This window comes from Globicephala melas, chromosome 7 (assembly GCF_963455315.2).
Source record: "Globicephala melas chromosome 7, mGloMel1.2, whole genome shotgun sequence".
Lineage (NCBI taxonomy): Eukaryota > Metazoa > Chordata > Mammalia > Artiodactyla > Delphinidae > Globicephala > Globicephala melas.
Genome location: NC_083320.1, coordinates 32,496,192 through 32,509,274, shown reverse-complemented (window position 1 = coordinate 32,509,274; position 13,083 = coordinate 32,496,192). Strand labels below are relative to the sequence as shown.

Sequence of the window (13,083 nt, the reverse complement as noted above, 5' to 3'; positions counted from 1 at the left end):
ATGAATGAATGAATGTAATAAGTGAAATTGATAATAGTATAAAACCAGTGACCTCAGTCTTTAAAACTCTTTAAAGTTCCTTGAAGTTTATTTCAGAATTAACTGCAGAATGTTTTACCTACTCCATATATTTGTTTGTAAGTATTTTCGTCAGTATTTTTCTATTTGTATCAGATTATCTAGACTTGTATGTGATCAAAGCAGATTTATAAAAGAGAAATGCAGCTGTACATTAGGTTAATTCATTTTGTATGTCAGAGCAAGGATACCATTTGAGAAATTAAGGGAGGTTTTGTCATCTTTACAGTGTTTTGTTATTTAGCATGAATTGTTTTTATTATACACATGAAATGTCTTTATTCATAGTTAAACATATACGTTTTTTCCAGTCCTACCTGCACATTATGCATATATTTTTATTACTATTCTTATGCCACCAGATAATTGAGAGATGAATGTGCAATAAGAATAGCTACCATTTATTTATTTTATGTGTGATGTGATGTATCTCCATTTCACAGTTGGAAAAACATAGATTCAGAGGGGTCATATGGTTAATAAATGGCAGAATAGAATTTGAACTTAGGTTTACCATTTCACAGCCCATCTTCTTTCCATTACACTAGCTCTGCCTTCTTACGTTAATGCATAGTTCATGACATTTGTTGCATATATATGTATCAGAATTATCTATTAAATTCCATACACTCCAGAAAGGAACACTTCAGCTTTTGGTCTTTGTATTGTCTTGCAGTTAAAAATAATTTGTCACATTCTTTCTTAATATTTCTGTAGTTCAAATGCACAGTAAAAATAATTCCATTGAATTAATGTAGTGAGAATAATTCTTTAACTTACTTAGTAGTATGCTTTAGAAGTAAATATGATTAAAGAGATTACTTGGCCTGTTTCTGAAACATAAATAATACCATCATTAAAGATAAATACCATCTTTTAAAACATTTATTCCTTGTATTATATGTATAATTATTTTAAAAAATCACAGGCAAGCACCATAGATAACTCTAAATCATGTATAAAAACTTCTCTGTAGTAAGTCGCTTATCTTAGAAAATTTCAAGTACCTTACTTATTATACATATTATTCATATAATTAACAGTCAGAAATTACAGAAGGACTGTGATATGATTTTCCTACTTTGTGTTTAACAAACATTTTATGTTTAAACAGGTATCCAGCACTTGCAGCCTTCCAGTGATTCACTGCTTTTGGAAGTAGTGAAACAAGTAAAAGTTAGTGATATGGAGGAGGATAAATTAGATCTTCCTGAAGAGGAAATAACAGCCAGAGTAAATATGTATGTATAAGTACTTGAAAGAATTTAAAATTATTTTATTCTGAGAAATGGGATTGTAAAATTGTGGAAAATATTTGCTTGAAATTCTAATACTGTACATTCCCAGAATCCAACAATTGATACTATATATCAGCTGTTAGGAGTCTGTTAGTGATAACTGAAACTATTGAAGAAGGCTTCTTAGGACTGGGTTAATTTGGAGCTGGACCTTGAAACTAGAAAATATTTTGAGTTGAATGATAATGAATCAAATTTATGGGATACAGCTGAGGTATTTATCTGGAAAGTACAGGTGAAATATAAACTTTTAAGAAAAAGGAAGAAATTATAAAGATAAAAGCAGAAGTCCATGAAAGATAAAACCAAAAAACAAAAAGATCAAAGAAAACAAAAGTTGGTTATTAAAAATCAGGTAACCAAACAATAAACCTCCAGCCAGATTGGTTAGGAAATAAAGACAACACAAATTACCAGTATCAGGAATGAGAGAGGAGATAACATTACAAATACTAAAATGATTGAAAAGAAATACATTAAAATAATTAAAAGGAAATGATAGGGACTTCCCTGGTGGTCCAGTGGGTAAGACTCCGCACTCCCAATGCAGGGTGCCTGGATTTGATCCCTGGTCGGGGAACTAGATCCCGCGTGCATACCACAACTATAAGAGTTCGCATGCTGCAACTTAAAGAGTCCACACGCCGCAACTAAGTCCACATTCTGCAACTGAAAGATCCCACATGGTGCAACTAAAGATCCTGCATGCCTCAGTGAAGATTTCGTGTGTGGCAACTAAGACCAAGCGCAGCCTAAACAAATAAATAAATATTAAAAAAAATTCCAGACATCATTAAAAAAAAAAGGAAATGGCAACTTTATGCCAATAAATTTGACAATTTAAATGAAATGGACAAATTCCTTGAAAGATACAAATTATCAAACCTCTCCCAGGAAAAAATAGCCTTAGATATATTTTAAAATTTTGAATTTGTAGTTTAAAAACTTCCCCTAAACAAATATAAAACATACTCATTTTCTCATCTCTCCTTTGTTACCATACATATTAAACCTGTATATGTTTTAAGCCCAACAGTACAGTTTAATGCATTTACTGTTTTATGCACTTGTCTTTAAATCAGTTAAGAGAAGAAAAAACTATGTAATTATGCTTTCCTTTATATTTCCCTGCATATTTACCTACTTATACACTTCATTTCTTGGTGTACATTCAGATTGCCATCTGGTGCCATTTCCTTTTAAGCCTGAAGGACTTCCTTCAGTATTCCTTGTAAGGAAGGTCTATAAGCCACAAATTCTCTTAGTCTTTTGTTATCTGTGGAGATTTTTATTTTGTCTTCATTTTTGACTACTTTTTTAAAAATTGAGACATATTTTTTGAAAATTGAGATTCACTTAACGTAAAATTGACTATTTTAAAGTGCACAGTTCAGTGTTATTTTAGTATATTCACAGAGTTGTGCAACATCACCACTATCTAGTCCAAGAACATTTCCATCACCCCAAAAGGAGATCTTATACCTTTCAACAGTCAGTCCCAATTTTCTCTCCTCACATCCTCTAGCAACCACTAATTGGTTTTCTTTCTCTATGGATTTGCCTATTTTGAACATTTCATGTATTTCATTCAATATGTTATTTTTTATGTCTGGCTTTTTTCATTCAGTTTAATGATTCCATCCATTTGTTTTTGTGGCTCAATAATATTCCATTATATGGATATACAGTTTTTGTTTATCCGTTCAGCAGTTGATGGACATTTATGTAGTTCCTATTTTTTTTTTTTTTTTGGCTATTATGAATAATATTGCCTTGAATATTCATGTACACATTTTTTTTTTCGGTACGCGGGCCTCTCACTGTTGTGGCCTCTCCCGTTGCGGAGCACAGGCTCCGGACGCGCAGGCTTAGCGGCCATGGCTCACGGGCCCAGCCGCTCCGCGGCATGTGGGATCTTCCCGGACCGGGGTACGAACCTGTGTCCCCTGCATCGGCAGGCGGGCTCTCAACCACTGCGCCACCAGGGAAGCCCCATGTACACATTTTTCTATCAACTTATGTTTTCATTTATCTTCAGTATAAAAAAAAACACTAGGAGTGGATTTGCTGATCATTTGTTAATTCTATGTTTAACCTTTTGAGGAGTTGTGAAACTTTTCATAATGACTGTACCATTTTACATTCCCTCAGCAATGTATGAAAGTTCTAATTTCTCCAAATCTACCCCAACTTCTATTATTCTCTGTTTTCTTTTTTAATTTATGGTACCATCCTAGAATGTTAGAGGTGGTATCTTGTGATTTTAATTTGCATTTCCCTAATGACTAATGATGCTGAACATCTTTTTATGTATTTGTTGGCCATTTATATGTCTTTTTTGGAGAAATCTTTATGCAGATCCTTTGCCTATTTTTTAATTGGGTTGTCTTTTAGTTATTGAGTTGTAAGTGTTCTTTACATATTTTAGCAACAAGTCCCTTATTAGATACAGGATTTACAAAAATGTTCTTCCACTAAATTGTTTTTTTTTTTTTTTTTTTTGCGATACGTGGGCCTCTCACTGTTGAGGCCTCTCCCATTGTGGAGCACAGGCTCCGGACGCACAGGCTCAGCAGCCATGGCTCACAGGCCCAGCCGCTCCGCGGCATGTGGGATCTTCCCAGACTGGGGCACGAACCCATGTCCCCTGCATCAGCAGGCGGACTCTCAACCACTGCGCCACCAGGGAAGCCCTGAATTGTTTTTTTTTTTTACTTTCTGTTGGTATCTTTCGATGTACAAAAAATTTTAATTTTGATGAATTTCCTTTCATCTATTTTTTTCTAAGAGTTTTATATTTTATCTCATGTTAGGTCTTTGATCCATTTTGAGTTAACTTTTGTATGTGGTGTGATGTAGGGGTCCATATTAATTCTTTTGCATGTGATTCTAGTTGCCCCAGCACCATTGCTTTTTCTTTTGAAGATAGTTTTGCCAGATACAGAATTCTTGATTGACAGTTTTTTCCTTTCACCATTTTGAATATGTCTTTCCACTACCTTCTGGTTTTCACTACCTTTTGTTTCTGATGAGAAATGTGCTATTAACCTTTTCTGTTGTGTTCTGTATTTTGGTGCTTTTAGGTTATTCTTTTTGTCCTTGGCTTTTAGTACCTTGGCTTTAGGACCATGTTTGGATATCTTTGTGTTCATCTTGCTTGGAGTTCATTGAGCTTCTTGGATGTGTAGATTAATTTTTTTCATATTTGAGAAGTTGCCAGCATTATTTTTTCAAATATATTTTGGCCCTTTTTCTCTGTTCTCTCCTTCTGGGTCTCCCTTTGCACATATGTTGTTTTGCTTGATGGTGACCCTTTGAGGTTCTTTCATTCTGCTTGATTCTTCTTTCTTTGTGTTCTTCAGATTGGACAGTTTCTTTTGATCTATCTTCAAGAGCCCTGCTTCTTTCTCCTGCAAGTTCAAATATGCTGTTGAGTCCTTGTGCTTTTCAATTTCAGAATTTCTCATTTGGTTCCTTTTTAAAATATATATATAATTTCTACCTCTGTATCAATAACACTCTATTTGACTAGGCTTTTTTTTGCCGTAATGCACTTTGGTTCTTTAAACATAGTTTCCTTTAGTTCTTTTCATGTATTTTTATGATAGCTACCTTGAAGGCTTTGTCTACTAAGTTGAGCATCTGAGGTCCCCCAGAGACAGTTTCTTTTTACTGCTTTTGATTTTATGGCCCGTATTTTCCTGTTTCTTCCTATGTCTCATAATTTTTGTGAAAACCATACATTTTAGATAAATTATACCAACTTTGGTTTCTAATCTCCTCCCTTGATGCTGGTTGTTGTTGTTGTATTTTTGTTTGTTTAGTAGTGACTTTTCTAGATTAAGTCTGTGGAGTCTGTTTTACCTGCAGTGAATGCCACTGATATCTGTACTTACTGGGTTTTTGTTTTGCTTTATTTTTAAAGCCTTGCTTACTAGGGGTTGCCCCTGGGTCAGCATAGCTTAGTGGTCAGCCAGTGATTAGTTTGTTTTTTGTGTTTAAACCCCTTGATCAGTATGACTGCCACTCTTTGCCAGTGGATCTGTGTGTGGTTTAGAGAATGCATTCAAATTTGATGATTTACACATCTGCCCTGACTTTTACTTGTTATGATTGTAAAGCCTCACATTCAGCCAAGAATGAGTAGCTAAGTCTCAAGTATATAATTTATTCTGGACATCACTTTGTTTAGGTTATAAACAACACATGGCAAATATTTCTCAGAACTTATTTTAATACTATAAATTGACCAGGTTCATGGGACTTCCCTGGTGGTGCAGTGGTTAAGAATCCACCTGCCAATGCAGGGGACACGGGTTCGATCCCTGGTCTGGGAAGATCCCACATGACGTGGAGCAGCTAAGCCCATGTGCCACAGCTACTGAGCCTGCGCTCTAGAGCTCACGAGCCACAAGTACTGAACCCGCGTGCCACAACTACTGAAGCCCGCGCGCCTAGAGCCTGTGCTCCACAACAAGAGAAACCACTGCAATGGGAAGCCCACACACTGCAACGAAGAGTGGCCTCCACTCACCGCAACTAGAGAAAGCCCATGCACAGCAGTGAAGACCCAATGCAGCCAAAAATAAATGAATAAATAAATAAATAAATTTATTAAAAGAAAAAATTGACCAGGTTCAATAATATCCTTTGTTGGCATAAACAGGTTTTTTGGTTAATACAATTTTAGTAATTTTTAAATATGTCCTTGATTATTTTCAGGGAACTGGATGGGGGTAGTTATCTAGGGAGCTGTCTTTGGTTTTGGTAGATTTTTTTAGTCAGCCTTTTAATGGGATTTTATTTTCTTTCTTCAAGGACTAGTGAATTCAGTGGATGTCAGTCTCATTCATTTTCAAATGAAAAGCCAAAACTCTTTGTTTCATAGAATAGAAATAACCTTCAGACTATTTACTCTCTCAGGTCACTTTTTTCTCTATTTCATCACTGTGAATATTGGAATTTCACTATTTAGGAAAACATTTTCAGTTTTTTATTTTAAGCTTAGCTTTAATGGTTGCAATATTCCCAGTTAGGTTGGTGATACTTGTAGAGCTTCTCATCAAAATCCATTGGAAACAAAATTAGATTTAGTCATTGCTATCCTGGAAATGAGGCAAATGTGAAATATCTAGGACCAGAGAGCAGCTGGCTTGAAGGATATACTTGAATAACATACCATGAGTTATAGGAGTTCTCATTTCTGTACTTGGCAGTTAAAAGTCAACTAGGCCACCAGAAGACTGTCCCTTCCCAGTTATTTCCTCCAAAAAGCATACTTGATAACAGTCCTCCAAATATGAGATGACTTCACTTTAAGTATGGTGTGGCAACAGTGGCTCCTAGTATTATCTCCATTTACACTATCAGGGGATGCTATGATGATGATGCTCTAGCTTTTGTTGCTCTTGAAACATCTCATTCTACAGTTTAAGAATCAATCATAATACTTCTAATAATTATTTATGAAACACCACTAATGATACAGTCCTTTATTCACAGATTCATTTATTCCCTGGGTCAATTCATGTCTGCCAAATATAACTAAAAAACATGACCAGTATTGCTGCATGTTTGAACCATCCTCTAGCAGTAGTATTGAAGATTCACTATATTTCGTTTTAATGGGTCATATACAATTGAAATGTAAAACATATGTTTTTTGAAACTTAGTTATTGGGTAATAAGTATATTTGGACATATTTAAGTAATTTAATATGCAGTGGAATGGTTTTTGTAGAAAATTAAAGTACTCTTTCTTGGATAGTGACTTTACAGACACCATATTCGTATTTGAATATGATGTTCTTTTCCATTTACACAGAATACATTGTTGGATGTTGTTTGTTTGGTTGGTTTTTGTTTTTACAGTAATGAGAAAGAAGAACAGGATCAAAAAGAAAAATTGGTGTTGTTGGAAGACTGTGAACTCATTACAATAATTGCCATAATTCCTGGCAGATTAGAAATCACTACTCAACACATTTACTTCTATGATGGCAGCATTGAAAAAGAGGACGGTGAGGAGTTCTGGGGGAATAATTTCTGTTGTTCAATAGTTAAGTATCCAGTTTATCAATCATTAATGAGAAGAAAGCGATAAGGTGGGACTGTAGAATTGTAGTCTACCATGTAAAAGGAGACATGGAAAGTCAGTATGGAATTAAATTTATTATCAACAATGTACTGAAGGGAATGCTTCCTTTTTATTAATGTTTTTGAAAAGGTTTGGCTAGAGGGGATTGCTATAAACTGAAGTTATAAAATACAATTTTACTTTTATTTATATGTACACTTGTTCCTAGAGGCTTTTCACCTAATCCTTTATCTGAAAATAAAAAGATATTTAAATCTAAGCTGCCAACATAAAGAGAAAAGGAAAACTGTTTCTAAGATATAATATTCAGAGTTATTCTCTATTCCAATGGAAAGGAAGTAGAAAAGCTATAGAATTTTAAAATAGTCTTAAAAGAAACAAATTAAGCATCCAATAAATTTAACAAATGGTTTTCATCATACAGAAACTGAATTCCTTTTCCATAGTGCTACTTTTGTCAGGAACTAGGAGATATTTTCTGCATAGCATGAGTAACTTTTTGTGGTACCCCAGTCACAAGATTGTTTCTGTTTTCAGGAGTAGGCTTTGATTTCAAGTGGCCTCACTCTCAAGTTCGAGAGATTCACCTACGACGGTACAACTTAAGGAGGTCAGCCCTTGAGATTTTTCATGTTGACCAATCCAACTACTTTCTCAATTTCAAAAAAGAGGTATGTAAGATGCTAACTTTCTGGAAGCCCCAGACTGTTAGCTTGAAATTATTTTCCAACTAGTGAGCTGTAATGAAACTTCACAACTCTACTTCATCGAGTCAAAATATATATTAGAGAAAAAAAAATACATACCTTTGGGACTAACCAGTATATGCATTTTTGTTGGAATTTATGTGCAAGTGTTTGGAGGATATTTGTTTTCAGTTTTTATATATAGGTAGATAAAGAAGTCAATAGAATATTGAGTGTCAGCTAATAGGTGTCTCACAGTATCCAGTTCTGAAATAATATGCAATATATATGATATAACTGGATTTATGAAATTAGGTTGGGTTCAGTTCAACAATAGTGGAGCCTGTGTAATCAGGAAGAATAATGGAACATGTTTTTCTAGGAATAGAGTAAATTCTTACGTAGTGTAAGTGGTTAAGAGATTGCCACTGAAGCCAGGTTACGTGGATCGAAGATCATTCCACCACTAGCTCTGTAACCTTTGACCCGTTACTTGCCCCCAGCCTTCCTTCCCTCTGTCATATACTTGAGGTCAGACTTGTATCAGAGTCTGATAGCTCTCTCCACCTTGCCTAGCTTGCTCTCCATTTTCTCTCACTGTCATCTCTCCTAATAAAATCCTGCATGTTCAATTCTGTCTTAGCATTTGCTTCTCAGATGACCTGGATTAGCATAGTCAATAACTAAGTTTCTGTTCATTTGTGAGTTCCAGGTTTATTTGTAGATGATTTGATTCAGACATTTAAAGAGCATTTTTCTATTTTTACAAAAAGATAATTTTTTACTATTAAAAATAAATTTTCCCCCATAGGAAAATACAATGTATGTGTTTTTTAGAAAGCTATTTTATGTAAGTAAACCAAGCACACTCCTATTGAATACTATGCTTTTGTAAATAGTTTTTTGTTTGTTTGTTTGTTTGTTTTTAGGCCTAGTGGTATGTCTTTATTTTGTTCCATTTATTTAATTCATTCTTTTGGTGGATTCGGGGCATAATAAGTTCGATTCTTATTGATAGATATAAGATGCTAGAAGGGTATCCAAGGAGAAATGACAAATATCTCCAGTTGGAAATATAAGTGTAAGGTAGACGTTAGGGTGGTAAATATAGATCTGGAATCAGCATATGGATAACAGATGAAATTATGACAGAAAATAATATCACCTCATGAGCAGAACAGAACAAGAAAAGTAGATGATAGTGGACCCCATCGTCAGTTTAAGGAGCAGGTAAAGGAAAAGGAGTTGGTGAGAGACTGAGAAGGATGATCAGAGAGTGATGTAAGACCTGGAGAGTAGTGTCCTGGATGATACGTACGGGAGAGTTTTAGGGGTTGATCTGTAAGGTCTAATGACATGTATCAATAGAATGAAGCCCCAAACAGATCATCGAATTGGAAAATGAGGTCAACTGCACTGACACAGTTCATCCAGATTGCTATGACAAAATTACCATAGACTGGATGGCTTAAAAACAACAAATACTTATTTCTCTTAGTTCTGGACTGAAAGCTGGAAGTTCAAGAGCAGGATTCCAGTGCAGTCAGGTTCTTGGTGAACACCTTCTTCCTGGTTAACAGATGCTGTATCCTTACATGGTGGGCAGAGAGGGAGAAGGAGAGAGAGGATGAGAGAGAGAGAAAGAGCTAGCTCTCTGGTCTCTTATTTTTTTTTTTAATTTTGTAATTTTATTTTATTTACTTTTTTGTACAGCACATCCTTATTAGTCATCAATTTTATACACATCAGTGTATACATGTCAATCCCAATCGCCCAATTCATCACACCACCATCCCCACCCCCCCCCCCCCGCGGCTTTCCCCCCTTGGTGTCTATACGTTTGTTCTCTATCTGTGTCTCAATTTCTGCCCTGCAAACCGGTTCATCTGTACCGTTTTTCTAGGTTCCACATATATGCATTAATATATGATATTTGTTTTTCTGACTTACTTCACTCTGTATGACAGTCTCTAGATCCATCCACATCTCTACAAATGACACACTTTCGTTCCTTTTTATGGCCGAGTAATATTCCATTGTATATATGTACCACATCTTCTTTATTCATTCATCTGTCGATGGGCATTTAGGTTGCTTCCATGACCTGGCTATTGTAAATAGTGCTACAATGAACATTGGGGTGCATGGGTCTTTTTGAATTATGGTTTTCTCTGGGTATATGCCCAGTATATTGTTGGGTCATATGGTAATTCTATTTTTAGTGTTTTAAGGAACCTCCATACTATTCTCCATAGTGGCTGTATCAATTTACATTCCCACCAACAGTGCAAGAGGGTTCCCGTTTCTCCACACCCTCTCCAGCATTTGTTGTTTGTAGATTTTCTGATGATGCCCATCCTAATGGATTTGAGGTGATACCTCATTGTAGTTTTGATTTGCATTTCTCTAATAATTAGTGATGTTGAGCAGCTTTTCATGTGCCTCTTGGCCATCTGTATGTCTTCTTTGGAGAAATGTCTATTTAGGTCTTCTGCCCATTTTTGGATTGCATTGTTTGTTTTTATCATATTGAGCTGCATGAGCTGTTTATATATTTTGGAGAGTAATCCTTTGTCCGTTCATTCATTTGCAAATATTTTCTCCCATTCTGAGGGCTGTCTTTTGGTCTTGTTTATGGTTTCCTTTGCTGTGCAAAAGCTTTTAAGTTTCATTAGGTCCCATTTGTTTATTTTTGTTTTTATTTCCATTACTCTAGAAGGTAGATCAAAAAAGATCTTGCTGTGATTTATGTCAAAGAGTGTTCTTCCTATGTTTTCCTCGAAGAGTTTTATAGTGTCCGGTCTTACATTTAGGTCTTGAATCCATTTTGAATTTATTTTTGTGTATGATGTTAGGGAGTGTTCTAATTTCATTCTTCTACATGTATCTGTCCAGTTTTCCCAGCACCACTTATTGAAGAGACTGTCTTTTCTCCATTGTATATCCTTGCCTCCTTTGTCATAGATTAGTTGATCATAGGTACGTGGGTTTATCTCTGGGCTTTCTATCGTGTTCCATTGATCTATGTTTCTGTTCTTGTGCCAGTACCATATTTTCTTGATTACTGTAATTTTGTAGTATAGTCTGAAGTCAGGGAGCCTGATTCCTCCAGCTCCGTTTTTTTCCCTCAAGACTGCTTTGGCTATTCGGGGTCTTTTGTGTCTCCATACAAATTTTAAGATTTTTTGTTCTAGTTCCATCAAAAATGCCATTGGTAATTTGATAGGGATTGCATTGAATCTGTAGATTGCTTTGGGTAGTATAGTCATTTTCACAATATTGATTCTTCCAATCCAAGAACATGGTATATCTCTCCATCTGTTGGTATCATCTTTAATTTCTTTCATCAGTGTCTTATAGTTTTCTGCATCCAGGTCTTTTGTCTCTTTAGGTAGGTTTATTCCTAGATATTTTATTCTTTTTGTTGCAATGGTAAATGAGAGTGTTTCCTTAATTTCTCTTTCAGATTTTTCATCATTAGTGTATAGGAATGCAAGAGATTTCTGTGCATTAATTTTGTATCCTGCAACTTTACCAGATTCATTGGTTAGCTCTAGTAGTTTTCTGGTGGCATCTTTAGGATTCTCTATGTATAGTATCATGTCACCTGCAAACAGTGACATTTTACTTCTTCTTTTCCAATTTGGATTCCTTTTATTTCTTTTTCTTCTCTGATTGCTGTGGCTAGGACTTCCAAAACTATGTTGAATAATAGTGGTGAGAGTGGACATCCTTGTCTTGTTCCTGATCTTAGAGGAAATGCTTTCTATTTTTCACCATTGAGAATGATGTTTTCTGTGGGTTTGTCATATATGGCCTTTATTCTGTTGAGGTAGGTTCCCTCTATGCCCATTTCTGGAGAGTTTTTATCATAAATGGGTGTTGAATTTTGTCAAAAGCTTTTTCTGCATCTATTGAGATGATCATATGGTTTTTATTCCTCAATTTGTTAATATGGTTTACCACATTGATTGATTTATGTATACTGAAGAATCCTTGCATCCCTGGGATAAATCCCACTTGATCATGGTGTCTGATCCTTTTAATATGTTGTTGGATTCAGTTTGCTAGTATTTTCTTGATGATTTTTGCATGTATATTCATCAGTGATATTGGTCTGTAATTTTCTTTTTTTGTGGTATCTTTGTCTGGTTTTGGTATCAGGGTGATGATGGCCTCATAGAATGGGTTTGAGAGTGTTCCTTCCTCCGCAATTTTTTGGATGAGTTTGAGAAGGATAGGTGTTAACTCTTCTCTAAATGTTTGATAGAATTCACCTGTGAAGCCATCTGGTCCTGGACTTTTGTTTGTTGGGAGATTTTTAATCACAGTTTCAGTTTCATTACTTGTGATTGGTCTGTTCATATTTTCTATTTCTTCCTGGTTCAGTCTTGGAAGGTTATACCTTTCTAAGAATTTGTCCATTTCTTCCAGGTTGTCCATTTTATTGGAGTAGAGTTGCTTATAGTAGTCTCTTAGGATGCTTTGTATTTCTGCGGTGTCTGTTGTAACTTCTCCTATTTCATTTCTAATTTTATTGATTTGAGTCCTCTGCCTCTTTTTCTTGATGAGTCTGCCTAATGGTTTATCAATTTTGTTTATCTTCTCAAAGAATCAGCTTTTAGTTTTATTGATCTTTGCTATTGTTTTCTTTGTTTCTATTTCATTTATTTCTGCTCTGATCTTTATGACTTCTTTCCTTCTGCTAACTTTGGGTTTTGTTTGTTCGTCTTTCTCTGTTTCCTTTAGGTGTACGGTTAGATTGTTTATTTGAGATTTTTGTTTCTTGAGGTAGGCTTATAGCTATAAACTTCCCTCTTAGAACTGCTTTTGCTGCATCCCATAGGTTTTGCATCGTCGTGTTTTCATTGCCATTTGTCTCTAGGTATTGTATGATTTCCTCTTTGATTTCTTCAGTGATCTC

The 13,083-nt window shown here is 35.2% G+C and overlaps 1 protein-coding gene across 1 annotated transcript in view; it reads left to right on the top strand.

Annotated features, from left to right (window-relative positions):
• NBEAL1 (neurobeachin like 1) overlaps window positions 1–13,083 on the top strand; it is a 182,322-nt gene that overhangs the window by 119,750 nt on the left and 49,489 nt on the right. The window contains exons 36-38 of the mRNA XM_060302023.1: window positions 1,193–1,319; window positions 7,248–7,396; window positions 8,011–8,144. Of these exons, the coding sequence (XP_060158006.1) occupies window positions 1,193–1,319; window positions 7,248–7,396; window positions 8,011–8,144 (410 nt within the window). The remainder of the gene's footprint in view (window positions 1–1,192; window positions 1,320–7,247; window positions 7,397–8,010; window positions 8,145–13,083) is intronic.